Consider the following 10,781-nt stretch of genomic DNA (forward strand, 5'->3'; position numbering starts at 1 on the left):
AATTTGGAGTCTCTAGCAATAAAGGTGTAGAAGATATAATTTTATAACTGGGTTTCGATAAGGTTTTTTATCGATAAAAAAAGATCGAGATGAGTTATCGATTTTTAATGATAAACTTGATATGCGCGCTGTAATTACGGACATTTTAAAAAATTTGAAGTCTCTAGCTCTTATATCTTCTGAAATCGACGCGTTCATACATACGGACAGACGGACAGACGGACAGACGGACAGACAGACGGACAGGGCCAAATCAACTCAGCTCGTCACCCTGATCAAGAATATATATACTTTATGGGGTCTGCCACGCCTCCTTCTCCTTGTTACATACATTTCAACAAAACCATTATACCCTGATTTCCCATTGAAAATGGGTTCAGGGTATAATAAGAGAACAGAAAAGTGACGTCTTAACAGACTTAACACTTTACATTAAAGTTAACAGAAGACTTCTTTGCCTGAGCAACTTACATAGTCTCTGAACAGATGTCCAACGGGCCCTTCTTAAATTATTAAGGGCTCTTGTACTCTCTCAACGAAGCTATACAATACGGCAGTGCACGATTGATACAGACTGTTAGTTAACATTAAAAGGAGTGAGCCTCTGCTTTCCCTAACCACTAACCCCTAACATACCCAGTCTCTTAACAGTGCATAATAAGGTGCAATGTTGCGAAATGTCCCACAAATTTTCCCCTTACTCTTTCTTAATGCTCTCATGTACACGTATATTGAGTGTCGTTTGAGTGAGTGACTTTTTCACTGATAAATGCGTATGTATTCACAAGCAATACTGCTGGCACACCGAAGTGTTCATTTTTATCATATACAAACATACATATGTACATATGTATTTCATGGTATGATTACAAATGTATAAATTCATATACTACATACATATATGTATGCATATTTTTTTTTGCAATTCCTTTAATGCTATTAAAAAAAGTACCGTTAACAGTTAAATGTCATCTCTGTTGGTATTATGGGTCATAATTGTGCCTAAACTGCCATAAAATTGTCGAAAATAACTAAATTATACAGCGTGTCGGCATTTTGGGTACTTAAATTTATTATACTTTAAACTTTATTCGAAATACAGAATGTAATATGTTTGTATGCATGAATGTATGTAATATTAATATTGAATACAAATGAATTAATTATAACAACGAAAAAAAACAGAGAGGGACAGAGTAATAATAGGTGAAAAATTAATGCAAATAAAAATGCAGCTCAAAAATAACTACTAGAAAACAATTTCGAAAACAAAACAGTAATTTTTAACTGAAAACCCGACAGAAAAAAAATTAATATGTGTATATGCATGAAATTATGCATGTTGTGAGGGCTTAAACATTTAGAAAGACAGTAATAGGGCAATGATCGCTGCCCATGCATTTGCTGCGCATCACATTGTCCACGACGCGTGAAACAAAGCGTTCGGAGACGATGCAATAATCCAAACGCCAGCCGACGTTACGGGCACGCGCATTGGACATATAGGTCCAGAAGGTATAGGCACCAGTCTGTTTGGGGTACAGGTGCCTGAAGGTGTCTACATAGCCAAGGGCCAGCAATTCAGACATCTTTTCGCGCTCCTCCTTGGTGAATCCGGCGTTTCGTGTATTTGTCTTGGGATTAGCCAAATCGATTTCGGTGTGCGAAACATTCATATCGCCACAAATGACAACTGGTTTGAGGGCATCCAATTTCTGGACATATGCCTGAAATAGTTGCTCCCAGCGCATACGCATTTCCAGGTTAACCAGCTTGCGTCCCGAGTTTGGCACATAGACATTGATCAAATAGAATTTCTCATATTCGGCGGTGATCATGCGACCCACATCATCGAATTCCTTGTTGCCAATGCCGTACTCCACATTAATGGGCATTATTTTGCTGTAGATGGCGACGCCTGCATACCCGCCGGGCATGCATAGCCAATACGGATGGTAGCCGGGCAGACGCTCCATCTCCTCCGGTAGCTGATCATTAGCGCATTTTGTTTCCTAAGAGTGAAAACATTTGGCATATTGAATACTTGGTTGGCACTTTTAATATTTATAGTACTGCATACCTGCAAGCAGAATATATCCGGCTGCTCAAACTCCACAAATCGTAATCCATCTTTCTTTAACCAGGCGCGCAGACCAGCCACATTCCAGCTAGAGATTTTCAAATTGAATGCCTGATCCGTTGGCGATGTGAAATGACTTTCATCATAGGCCTCCACCTTTAGTGTTGGTTGCTTTTTGGCCTTGGACGCTGGAAGACAAAAGTTGAGCACATTTTGCAAACTTTTCAATACGGCAGTGCCACAGCCGGGCTCCGTCAACGTACTTCTTGACCCATCACCTTCATCGACTGCAATGGAGTCACCGTCCTCCTCGACGACAGCAGCAGCTCGCTTGCGGCCACGTGCTGCAGAGTGGAAGTTAATAAAGAAGTTTAATCATTATAACCTGACAGCCCGATTGCTTACCTGGCTTGTTCTCTGGCACAATCTCTTCATCTAGTTTGCCGTTGACTTTCTTTTGGCCACGCTTCTTGGTTGCTGCTGGCGCTTCAACACTGGCCACCTCCTGCTGTAGCTCATCAGCTGCTGGCTTCCTGCCGCGTTTCTTTACAGGAGTCTCAACATTTTCATTATTGGCCTTTGCTGATTTGGTGCGTTTCTTGCTTGTGACCTGTGCTTTAGGTTCTGGTTCATCGTCATCTGCCTCTACCAGCTCGGAAATTTCACTATCTGCCAAACGCTTTGTACCACGCACACGTTTAGCCGTTGTTGTTGCTGCTGTTACTACATCAATAGTTGTATCAACTTTTTTTGCCTTTCCCTTAGTGGCAATGTCAGTTAAAATCTTCTTAGCACGTCCCTTAGCTGGTTCCGGTTGCTTATCTACTTCAGCTACACCGCTCTCCTTTTTCTCTGCCTCCTTTTTGCGACCGCGCGCTTTTGGCTCCTCCTCCTTGATCGCCAGCTCAATAGAAGCGGCCGTTTCGTTTAGGGGTGTTTTCAATTTCTTAGCCCGGCCCTTGCTTACTTCAGGCTCTTCGGGTGCTGGTGTTTTTTCCTTTTTCGCGCGCGGCTTTGTGGCTTTAGCTTTAGTCTTGGCCGCATCACTTACCTCTGTAGGCAATTTCTTAGCGCGTCCTTTTGGTTTGGGTGGCTCTGGATTCTCGACCACAGCAGCCTCCGCTTTTTCAGCCGGCTTCTTTCGGGCTCTGGCTGCAGACTTCTTTACAACAACCTCCGTTTCCTCCCGTGCACCGTTCACATCGCCATCGGTCGTTTCATTTGCTGTTTTCTTGCCGCGCGCTTTGCTCTTAGCTGGTTGTTTAGTAACAGTGTCAATATTTGCGACCCCCTCCTCAGATGTTCCATCATTGCCATTTGTTGCTGACAAGTCTGATGCAGGCTGCTGTTTGGCTGCAGTTTTCGAGCGAGGCATGATGGTGCTGTTCTGTCTTCTTTACACACAGCTAGAGAAATTGCGTAGCTAAAAAATTGGATCGCAAAAATATAGAAGCGCTGTTTTCGCTTTTTGCTTACTTTTAAAATGTGGGCAATACAAAAACAACTACCGACCATGAACTCTGCGCGGGCAATGGCAATGCCATCCCAAGCCGGTATCATTTTTTGCCCGCGTGAAGCTGACAGTAAAATCATCGCTATTATCGATAGCACAAGCTATCAAAGCAAGCAATTGTTTCCCCGAAAAGGTATATGAATAATAAACACAAATTTAATTGTTCTATAGACTTTTGTTTTTACTGAGTTTTTTTTTTTAAATTTATTTTGGAGCTTTTAAGTTTAAATTTACTATATATGATTAGCTACCAATTGAGATATCGATAAGCCAGAACCAAGCATTACGCTGGTTACAGTAATTGCACAATAGCGTTACTCAATATCGATTGTGTTATCGATTGTTTTTTCTGTACTACCCGCTGCATCTTTTATTTAAGTTTTTTCCTATTAACAATTTGTTTTGTTAACAATTTACAGTGTTTTCAGTGTGATGTGCATGTAAATTTAACTGGGATAATAGATATTCAACGACAAAACGCACAAGTAGCACAGGTTTTTTGCAAAGACCCGCATCAGCAGGCATCATCGAAGCAGCATCTCGTAAAAATGCCAAGTGAAATAATTACGCTCCAGCTGGGGCAATGTGGAAATCAAAGTGAGTCCAAATTTGCCATTTGTTGAATATTTATAAATTCTTTCTGTATTTTACTTGAACGATATTTTAGTTGGCTTTGAGTTTTGGAAACGACTCTGCTTGGAGCATGGCATCTCGCCTAGTGGGGTACTTGAAGAATTTGCCACCGATGGCATGGACAGAAAGGATGTGTTCTTCTATCAAGCGGATGATGATCACTATATACCGAGAGCCGTACTGCTTGACTTGGAGCCGCGCGTTATTAACACCATCATGACTTCTGCTTATTCCAAAGTAAATAATGAGTAAAACCTTAAGTTATTAAATTATTAAAACCTTTTTATTTTTATTAGCTTTACAATCCAGAGAATGTTTACTTGTCGAAGCATGGTGGTGGCGCAGGCAATAACTGGGCATCTGGCTATAGCCAAGGCGATAAATTACAGGAGGAAATATTTGATATAATCGATCGCGAAGCGGATGGAAGTGATTCGCTTGAAGGCTTTGTGCTATGCCATTCTATTGCAGGAGGCACTGGTTCGGGCATGGGCTCTTTTCTGATGGAACGCTTAGCGGATCGTTATCCCAAGAAACTTATCCAAACATACAGCGTGTTTCCCAATCAAGACGAAATAAGCGATGTTGTCGTACAACCCTACAACTCAATGCTAACGCTACGACGTCTAACAACCGCTGCGGACAGTGTCGTTGTCCTGGATAATACGGCCTTAAATCGTATAGCTTGCGATCGATTGCATATACAGAATCCAACCTTTACGCAGATCAATACGCTAGTCTCCACCATAATGAGTGTTAGCACAACAACGCTACGCTATCCATCGTATATGAATAACAATCTAATTGGCCTAACGGCCCCCTTGATTCCAACACCTCAGTTGCACTTCCTCATGACGGGCTACACACCGCTGACCAGCGACGCTAATCTTAGCAGTCAAGTAAATGTACTGCAATACTGCGCTTATTTTATACCCGATTTAATGAATTCAACTTTTTTTTAGCATAATCCCTTGTCCTCGCACCAGCCTGTCAACGTGCGGAAGACAACTGTGTTGGATGTGATGCGGCGTCTGTTGCAGCCAAAGAACATGATGGTTTCGACTGGCCCCGACAAAACCAATCATCACTGTTATATCTCGATACTGAACATCATACAGGGCGAGGTGGATCCCACGCAAGTGCACAAATCATTGCAGCGTATACGGGAGCGCAAGTTGGCGCAGTTTATTCCATGGGGACCCACCTCGATACAGGTGGCATTGTCTCGCTCTTCGCCGTATGTACAAAGCAACCATCGTGTCTCGGGCTTGATGTTGGCCAATCACACGAGCATTTGCTCTTTGTTTGAGCGCACTCTGAATCAATATGACAAGCTGCGGAAACGTGGCGCTTTTCTGGATCAATTTCGACGCGAGGATATCTTTAAGGATGATTTAACTGAATTGGACGAGTCCCGTGAGATTGTTGACGGCCTCGTACAGGAATATGAGGCGGCTACACGCATGGACTATTTGCAGTTCTCAACAACTCGACGTGCTGACAGACTAGATGGGGTAGGGGATGCGAAATCCGAAGACACCAAGTCGTTAAACAGTGGGGATCTTTAGCCATATATTCTCCTTGTGCCGTTCACGTGCCATGATCAAAAAACGAAGTATTTTGCACTTGCTCGAATATCTATTTCAATGTAATGTGTCATTATTTATAAATTCTTAACACGAATGGATTTCAAATCCTTCAAGTATTTATATATTATAAATTGTTTGAATTTTCGTATGTTTTAGTGTATTACTGTTTGTGAGTACACTGTTTAATAAGATAAAGATTGCACGATGATTTTTTTCCTAATTACAATGTTTAAAAAGAAGATACTCTAATAAAGTTATTGTTAGGTGATTTCAATAAGCCTAATACAAGTTAACAAGAGGTGATTAATTAAGATAAAGGGCGACGCAGTTGTAAAATAATGATTATCTCATTTTCCAGAATGAATATTCATATTAAGAAATAGAGATGACGAGCTCTAACATTGAAATTGTATAAAGTGCCGCTTGCCATCAAACCGTTTTTTTTTTTTTTTAATTAATTAGTGTGGTGAGTTGGAGACTTGCGACTATCGAGTCTTTATAAATTGTGGTGGCTGGTCGATATTTCACAGTGCTTATATTTTGTTCGTGGGTGGATGGTCGCTCTTAATTTATATTTGCAATTGTTTAAAATATTTGTAAATGTACAACGTTTTTAAAAATTGCAATCATAAAGCCACGGTATAACTAAAGTGAATTTAATATTAAATTTAACTACGTGAAAATGTTAAAACAAATTTGGGAATTTCCCAATGCTTCGCAATAATCTGTTGTTCCAATTTTTTCTAAGGGTCCTTCATTTACCCACGATTTCAATGGCGCCAAATATTCCTGGGGACAACCATTATGAGTCGAGGGAGCCAATCTCGACATTCGCAGTGTTGGACTTGGAAACGTCGAATTTGCCTGAACATAGGAATAATCGTGTTAGCATCACGGAATTGTGCATCTACGCCTTTGATGCTGCTATTTTATTGAATAATACGCGCTCAAGAGACTCCAACCCAGCAGATGAACCGGTACACAATGAACTACCCTCGGCACCAAGAGTGATGCACAAGTTAAATCTACTATTCCAACCGTCAATGCTTGTGCTTCCGGAAGCTGAAATTATTACAGGTCAGCAGCATAAATGACTCATGCGGGAAATTCAAGTGACTGATAGGTTTATTTATTTATTTTTTGTGCCAATTTATCAATTTTTTTCAGGCTTAAGCAACTACCTTTTGGAGCGGGAGTCAAAGCTAAATGAGAATGCAGGTGAACTGATTAAGAGGTTCGTGGAGCATCTGCCCCCTCCCGTATGTCTAGTTGCGCATAATGGCTGGCCATTTGATTTCCCCATTATTAAGCAGGCGCTTGGGAAGGTGAATATCAGTTTGCCAGCCTCAACACTTTGCGTTGATTCACTGAGCGCTTTCATGGCCATTGACGATAAGCGAAATGATAAGCCAGTTGCTGTTAAGGAGAGTACTTTGCCAATTGAAACCAGAAGCGAGCTCGTTGACGCTGCTGACAACTCAACTGAGCGAGCTGTTACCCCAAAGGAAATCAACTGGCAGGCACTAAACGAAAGCACGCCCAAGCGCCAAATTCTGAACCGTCAAGACGCAGCACTTAAACGCCAGCGCATGGACGCCGATGGCACGGAATTGCCAGCCATCAAGCGGTCATCCAACGATATAAAAGCACGACGTCAACTTTTTACTGGACTCAACAGTTCCAGCACAAAACGTTATCCACCCCGCGGTGTCTATCGTTTATCAAGTTTGTATAGCCGTATATTCGAGCGACCGGCTGTCAATGCCCATGAAGCGGAGGCGGATGTCAGCATGCTCACTAAGCTCATTCAACACTACGGCGTAGATTTTCTTGCTTTTGCCGAGGAGCAATCCATTCCATTCGCAGATGTTGTGCCACTTAGTGGCAAGGCCCCAAATTCCACTAAATAATGAATTTTAAATTTTACAACGTAATACGTATGCATGCACGATGATCTTAATTAACTTAAGGAAAAATTGTCTGATTGTTCAATTTTAATTGTTCTATTTTAAAATGCAATATATTTTTATATTCCAAATTTTTTATTTTTGATAAATAATGCAAATCTGATCTGTGTTGTTTTATTTTAATTTGAGTCCGAAAAAAATAAATGGGAATACCAAGGCAGAAGTAACGCAAAATAAAATTGAAACAATTAACGCATATTTGAAAGTAGTATTTATTGCTCAGCTACAAAGTCATAATTTATCGATACTTCTTTACTTGATATTTTGTACAGTCACAGATATTTGAATATATCGATAACACTTGTAAAACTGCCACAAATCAGCTGTTCCCAAACAAAGAATCAGAACAATTTACGTTGCGAAAACAAACAGTATATATATTAGCGAGCAAAGATCAACATATAAGTGGAAGTAGCAGCGAAAAAAAAGAAAGCTTAATTTATCGACAGTTATAAGCGTACTGAACAAAAAAAAAAAAAAAAGAAAGAAAGAAAGTGAATTATGAATTTATCTTTTGCTGGTTGCGGTTTTCTGGGCATTTATCATGTCGGTGTGGCCGTGTGTTTTAAGAACTATGCGCCACATTTGCTGTTGGAGAAAATTGGAGGTGCATCTGCAGGCTCCCTGGCGGCATGTTGTCTGCTTTGCGATTTGCCCCTTGGCAGCATGACATCTGATTTTTTCCGAGTAGTGAACGAGGCTCGTCGCCACTCGCTGGGCCCCTTCAGTCCCTCGTTCAACATACAGACGTGTCTGCTCGAGGGTCTGCAGAAACACCTGCCCGAGGATGCACATTTGCGAGTGAATGGGCGGTTACATATTTCGCTGACTAGCGTCTATGATGGCCAAAATGTTATAATTTCACAGTTCGAATCTCGCGAAGAGGTGCTGCAGGCCCTGCTCTGCGCATGCTTTATTCCAGGCTTTTCTGGCATTTTGCCTCCGAAATTTCGCGGTGTGCGCTACATGGACGGTGCCTTTTCGAACAACTTGCCTATTCTTGATGAGAACACCATTACAGTCAGCCCTTTCTGCGGCGAGAGCGACATTTGTCCACGGGACCAAAGCTCCCAGCTGTTTCACTTTAACTGGGCAAACACTAGCATCGAAATCTCCCGACAAAATGTCAATCGATTTGTTCGCATTCTGTTTCCCCCCCGCCCCGAGTTCCTTTCGAAATTTTGCCAGCAAGGATTCGACGATGCCCTTCAGTTTCTTCACCGCAACAATCTAATCAACTGCAGACGCTGTATTGCTGTTCAATCGACTTTTGTTGTCTCCGAAACAGTAGCTCAGCCCCCAGAGTTCGACCCAGAGTGCCATGAATGCAAAAAGCATAGAAAAGTAAGTAGCAATGCAATTGTTTATATATATATACTCTGCTTAATAATTAATATGATTTCCTTATTGAATGTAATGCTATGCAGGACGCTTTGACCTCAAACATGCCGCAAACTGTGCTGGACGTAATACAGGACTACATTGAGCAGGCAAACAAAGGATTGGCCAACTGGATCTTTAGGCATCGCGGCCTCAAGCTACTCTCGCTGCCAGCCACAGTGCCAATGGACTTTTTGCTGGCCACCGTATATAAAATCTCCAGTCTGACCCCGAAGCTAACCAAACAAATGCGACAAGTGGTTTCCCAGTTGCACAATGCAATTCAAACGCGCCTCTTTAGTAAATTCACGCTCTACGACACGCCACACTTTGATGCAACTGGATTGTTGCACTCCAGTCGCTTGTACGGACCTCGCGTCTCAATATTGGTCGATGAATGGTCTGTAGAATAGTGGATATTTCCGAGTTAATTGGCGTAAACTTTAGCTTTACATTTACAGCGGCGCCACCCCACTGAATGTCGATGTTGATAACTTTGAACATGTTCTTAAGATGAGCACGCATAATGATGCCCTCTATGCCTACTACTACACTGATAATAGCACCAATCACGTGAAAGTGACTGAAATATTTGACTTTGATGAAATGACGGAGCACGGTCAGCTGGCTACAGATTTGCAGCTCTACGAAGGCTCCGTCGAGGATCATCCAAATCCACGCCAGTCGCACTCACATAATGCAGTTGTCAGCGAATGGAATGGTGTTGAATCCGGTTAGTATAGCACACGATCCTATTGGATCACTAGCACGTCGACAATGCACCTCATCAGGATCCATCCCCATTTACCCAAACATTTCTTACAGTGCAAATAATGCCCACTACACCCGTATTACACGATGTTGCATTTTAGTCACTCACACGCATTCACACACACACACGTATTGGCTATAAAACATACAAAAGCTAAATTAAATGTTCATATCATTATCAGGTATATTTCATATATACTATTTAAGGTGCACTCATACTTTGAGCTTTTAATTTATTTCATATTTACTTCACAGACTTCTTCATAGACGCTCAAACGCCCAATACGACAGAAGCGCCCGAATCGACGTACTTCCACGCGCTAAATATCGAAAACGATTCGTTAGAGACAAATGCTTCTTTGGCTAATCAGCGTGCGGCTCAATCATCCATAAATAACACCGATTTGTGTATAGAAATCGAATGAGCTTTCCACTCATAACAATCAAAATTCGAATTTATAACGAATACAACGATTCCAAAGCGGCTCCTAGCAAAGCGAAGAGCCTTATTTAGCTTTCCGTTAGCTTTTAATACTTATATTATTTTAGTACGAAAGCGTATGTTTCTATGTATGTAATTATGTATTTTTTTTTACATATGCTCTTTGCTTCATCTAGTTTTCTTTGGGTTGCAGTTAGAGCACGTTATTAAACATTGTTTTATCCTTGGCTGTTTATTCGTATTTCAAATGGCTTGAGAACATCTATGTTTAATGTCTTCAATAATAAAAATGTATATCATTTCATCTAGTTATTCGTTTTTTATTTGCCCTAAATTAAGGCTGTGTAACGGACAGAAACAAATAAATTTAAAAATCTGCAAAGCAGATTTCCCTTTTCACTTTCAT

The 10,781-nt window shown here is 41.2% G+C and overlaps 4 protein-coding genes across 10 annotated transcripts; 3 read left to right on the top strand and 1 right to left on the bottom strand.

Annotated features, from left to right (window-relative positions):
* Window positions 1–1,054: 1,054 nt before the first annotated feature.
* Window positions 1,055–3,676, bottom strand: LOC26527354 (recombination repair protein 1). 3 transcript variants are annotated; one of them, XM_044008509.1, is made up of 4 exons: window positions 3,593–3,676; window positions 2,486–3,503; window positions 2,081–2,424; window positions 1,055–2,012 (listed from the first exon to the last, which is right to left on the bottom strand). In XM_044008509.1, exons 2-4 carry the CDS (start codon window positions 3,453–3,455, stop codon window positions 1,353–1,355), a joined length of 1,974 nt encoding a protein of 657 aa, XP_043864444.1. In that variant the 5' UTR covers window positions 3,456–3,503; window positions 3,593–3,676; the 3' UTR covers window positions 1,055–1,352. The 3 variants fall into 3 exon arrangements, with proteins under 3 accessions (XP_043864444.1, XP_043864443.1, XP_043864445.1); XM_044008508.1 differs by having other exon boundaries at window positions 2,486–3,486; window positions 3,557–3,662; XM_044008510.1 differs by having other exon boundaries at window positions 2,081–2,268; window positions 2,344–2,424; window positions 2,486–3,630.
* A 184-nt stretch (window positions 3,677–3,860) lies between these two features.
* On the top strand, window positions 3,861–6,108 carry LOC6576863 (tubulin gamma-1 chain). Of its 2 annotated transcripts, none has more exons than XM_015165398.3 (4): window positions 3,861–4,190; window positions 4,261–4,463; window positions 4,523–5,125; window positions 5,189–6,108. In XM_015165398.3, exons 1-4 carry the CDS (start codon window positions 4,142–4,144, stop codon window positions 5,792–5,794), a joined length of 1,461 nt encoding a protein of 486 aa, XP_015020884.1. In that variant the 5' UTR covers window positions 3,861–4,141; the 3' UTR covers window positions 5,795–6,108. The 2 variants fall into 2 exon arrangements, with proteins under 2 accessions (XP_015020884.1, XP_032584673.1); XM_032728782.2 differs by having other exon boundaries at window positions 3,873–4,190; window positions 4,523–5,131.
* Window positions 6,109–6,335: 227 nt separating this feature from the next.
* Window positions 6,336–7,853, top strand: LOC6576864. 3 transcript variants are annotated; one of them, XM_044008512.1, is made up of 3 exons: window positions 6,336–6,465; window positions 6,564–6,892; window positions 6,983–7,853. In XM_044008512.1, the coding sequence occupies exons 2-3, from the start codon at window positions 6,589–6,591 to the stop codon at window positions 7,723–7,725; spliced, it is 1,047 nt and encodes a 348-aa protein (XP_043864447.1). In that variant the 5' UTR covers window positions 6,336–6,465; window positions 6,564–6,588; the 3' UTR covers window positions 7,726–7,853. The 3 variants fall into 3 exon arrangements, with proteins under 3 accessions (XP_043864447.1, XP_015020885.1, XP_002002848.2); XM_015165399.3 differs by having other exon boundaries at window positions 6,336–6,454; XM_002002812.4 differs by having other exon boundaries at window positions 6,336–6,892.
* Window positions 7,854–8,099: 246 nt separating this feature from the next.
* Window positions 8,100–10,683, top strand: LOC6576865 (1-acylglycerol-3-phosphate O-acyltransferase Pnpla3). 2 transcript variants are annotated; one of them, XR_004364034.2, is made up of 5 exons: window positions 8,100–9,126; window positions 9,210–9,562; window positions 9,624–9,895; window positions 9,988–10,115; window positions 10,189–10,280. XR_004364034.2 is itself a non-coding variant. In XM_015165400.3 (4 exons), the coding sequence occupies exons 1-4, from the start codon at window positions 8,284–8,286 to the stop codon at window positions 10,356–10,358; spliced, it is 1,638 nt and encodes a 545-aa protein (XP_015020886.1). In that variant the 5' UTR covers window positions 8,100–8,283; the 3' UTR covers window positions 10,359–10,683. The 2 variants fall into 2 exon arrangements, 1 of the variants encoding a protein (XP_015020886.1); XM_015165400.3 differs by lacking the exon at window positions 9,988–10,115 and having other exon boundaries at window positions 10,189–10,683.
* Window positions 10,684–10,781: the final 98 nt, after the last annotated feature.

This window comes from Drosophila mojavensis, unplaced genomic scaffold, assembly GCF_018153725.1.
Source record: "Drosophila mojavensis isolate 15081-1352.22 unplaced genomic scaffold, ASM1815372v1 contig_36, whole genome shotgun sequence".
NCBI classification, from domain to species: Eukaryota; Metazoa; Arthropoda; class Insecta; order Diptera; family Drosophilidae; genus Drosophila; species Drosophila mojavensis.

Bases quoted from the DNA above. Each gene is read 5' to 3' on its own strand.
- LOC26527354 (XM_044008509.1), bottom strand. From the start codon at position 3,455: ATGCCTCGCTCGAAAACTGCAGCCAAACAGCAGCCTGCATCAGACTTG. The intron at 2,425-2,485 runs GTAAGCAATCGG...TCCACTCTGCAG, and splicing joins TGTGCCAGAGAACAAGCCAG to CACGTGGCCGCAAGCGAGCT. The intron at 2,013-2,080 runs GTATGCAGTACT...TTTCACTCTTAG, and splicing joins CGGATATATTCTGCTTGCAG to GAAACAAAATGCGCTAATGA.
- LOC6576863 (XM_032728782.2), top strand. From the start codon at position 4,142: ATGCCAAGTGAAATAATTACGCTCCAGCTGGGGCAATGTGGAAATCAA. The intron at 4,464-4,522 runs GTAAATAATGAG...TATTTTTATTAG, and splicing joins TGACTTCTGCTTATTCCAAA to CTTTACAATCCAGAGAATGT. The intron at 5,132-5,188 runs GTACTGCAATAC...ACTTTTTTTTAG, and splicing joins ATCTTAGCAGTCAAGTAAAT to CATAATCCCTTGTCCTCGCA.
- LOC6576864 (XM_002002812.4), top strand. From the start codon at position 6,526: ATGCTTCGCAATAATCTGTTGTTCCAATTTTTTCTAAGGGTCCTTCAT. The intron at 6,893-6,982 runs GTCAGCAGCATA...AATTTTTTTCAG, and splicing joins GGAAGCTGAAATTATTACAG to GCTTAAGCAACTACCTTTTG.
- LOC6576865 (XM_015165400.3), top strand. From the start codon at position 8,284: ATGAATTTATCTTTTGCTGGTTGCGGTTTTCTGGGCATTTATCATGTC. The intron at 9,127-9,209 runs GTAAGTAGCAAT...AATGCTATGCAG, and splicing joins AATGCAAAAAGCATAGAAAA to GACGCTTTGACCTCAAACAT. The intron at 9,563-9,623 runs GTCTGTAGAATA...TTACATTTACAG, and splicing joins TCAATATTGGTCGATGAATG to CGGCGCCACCCCACTGAATG.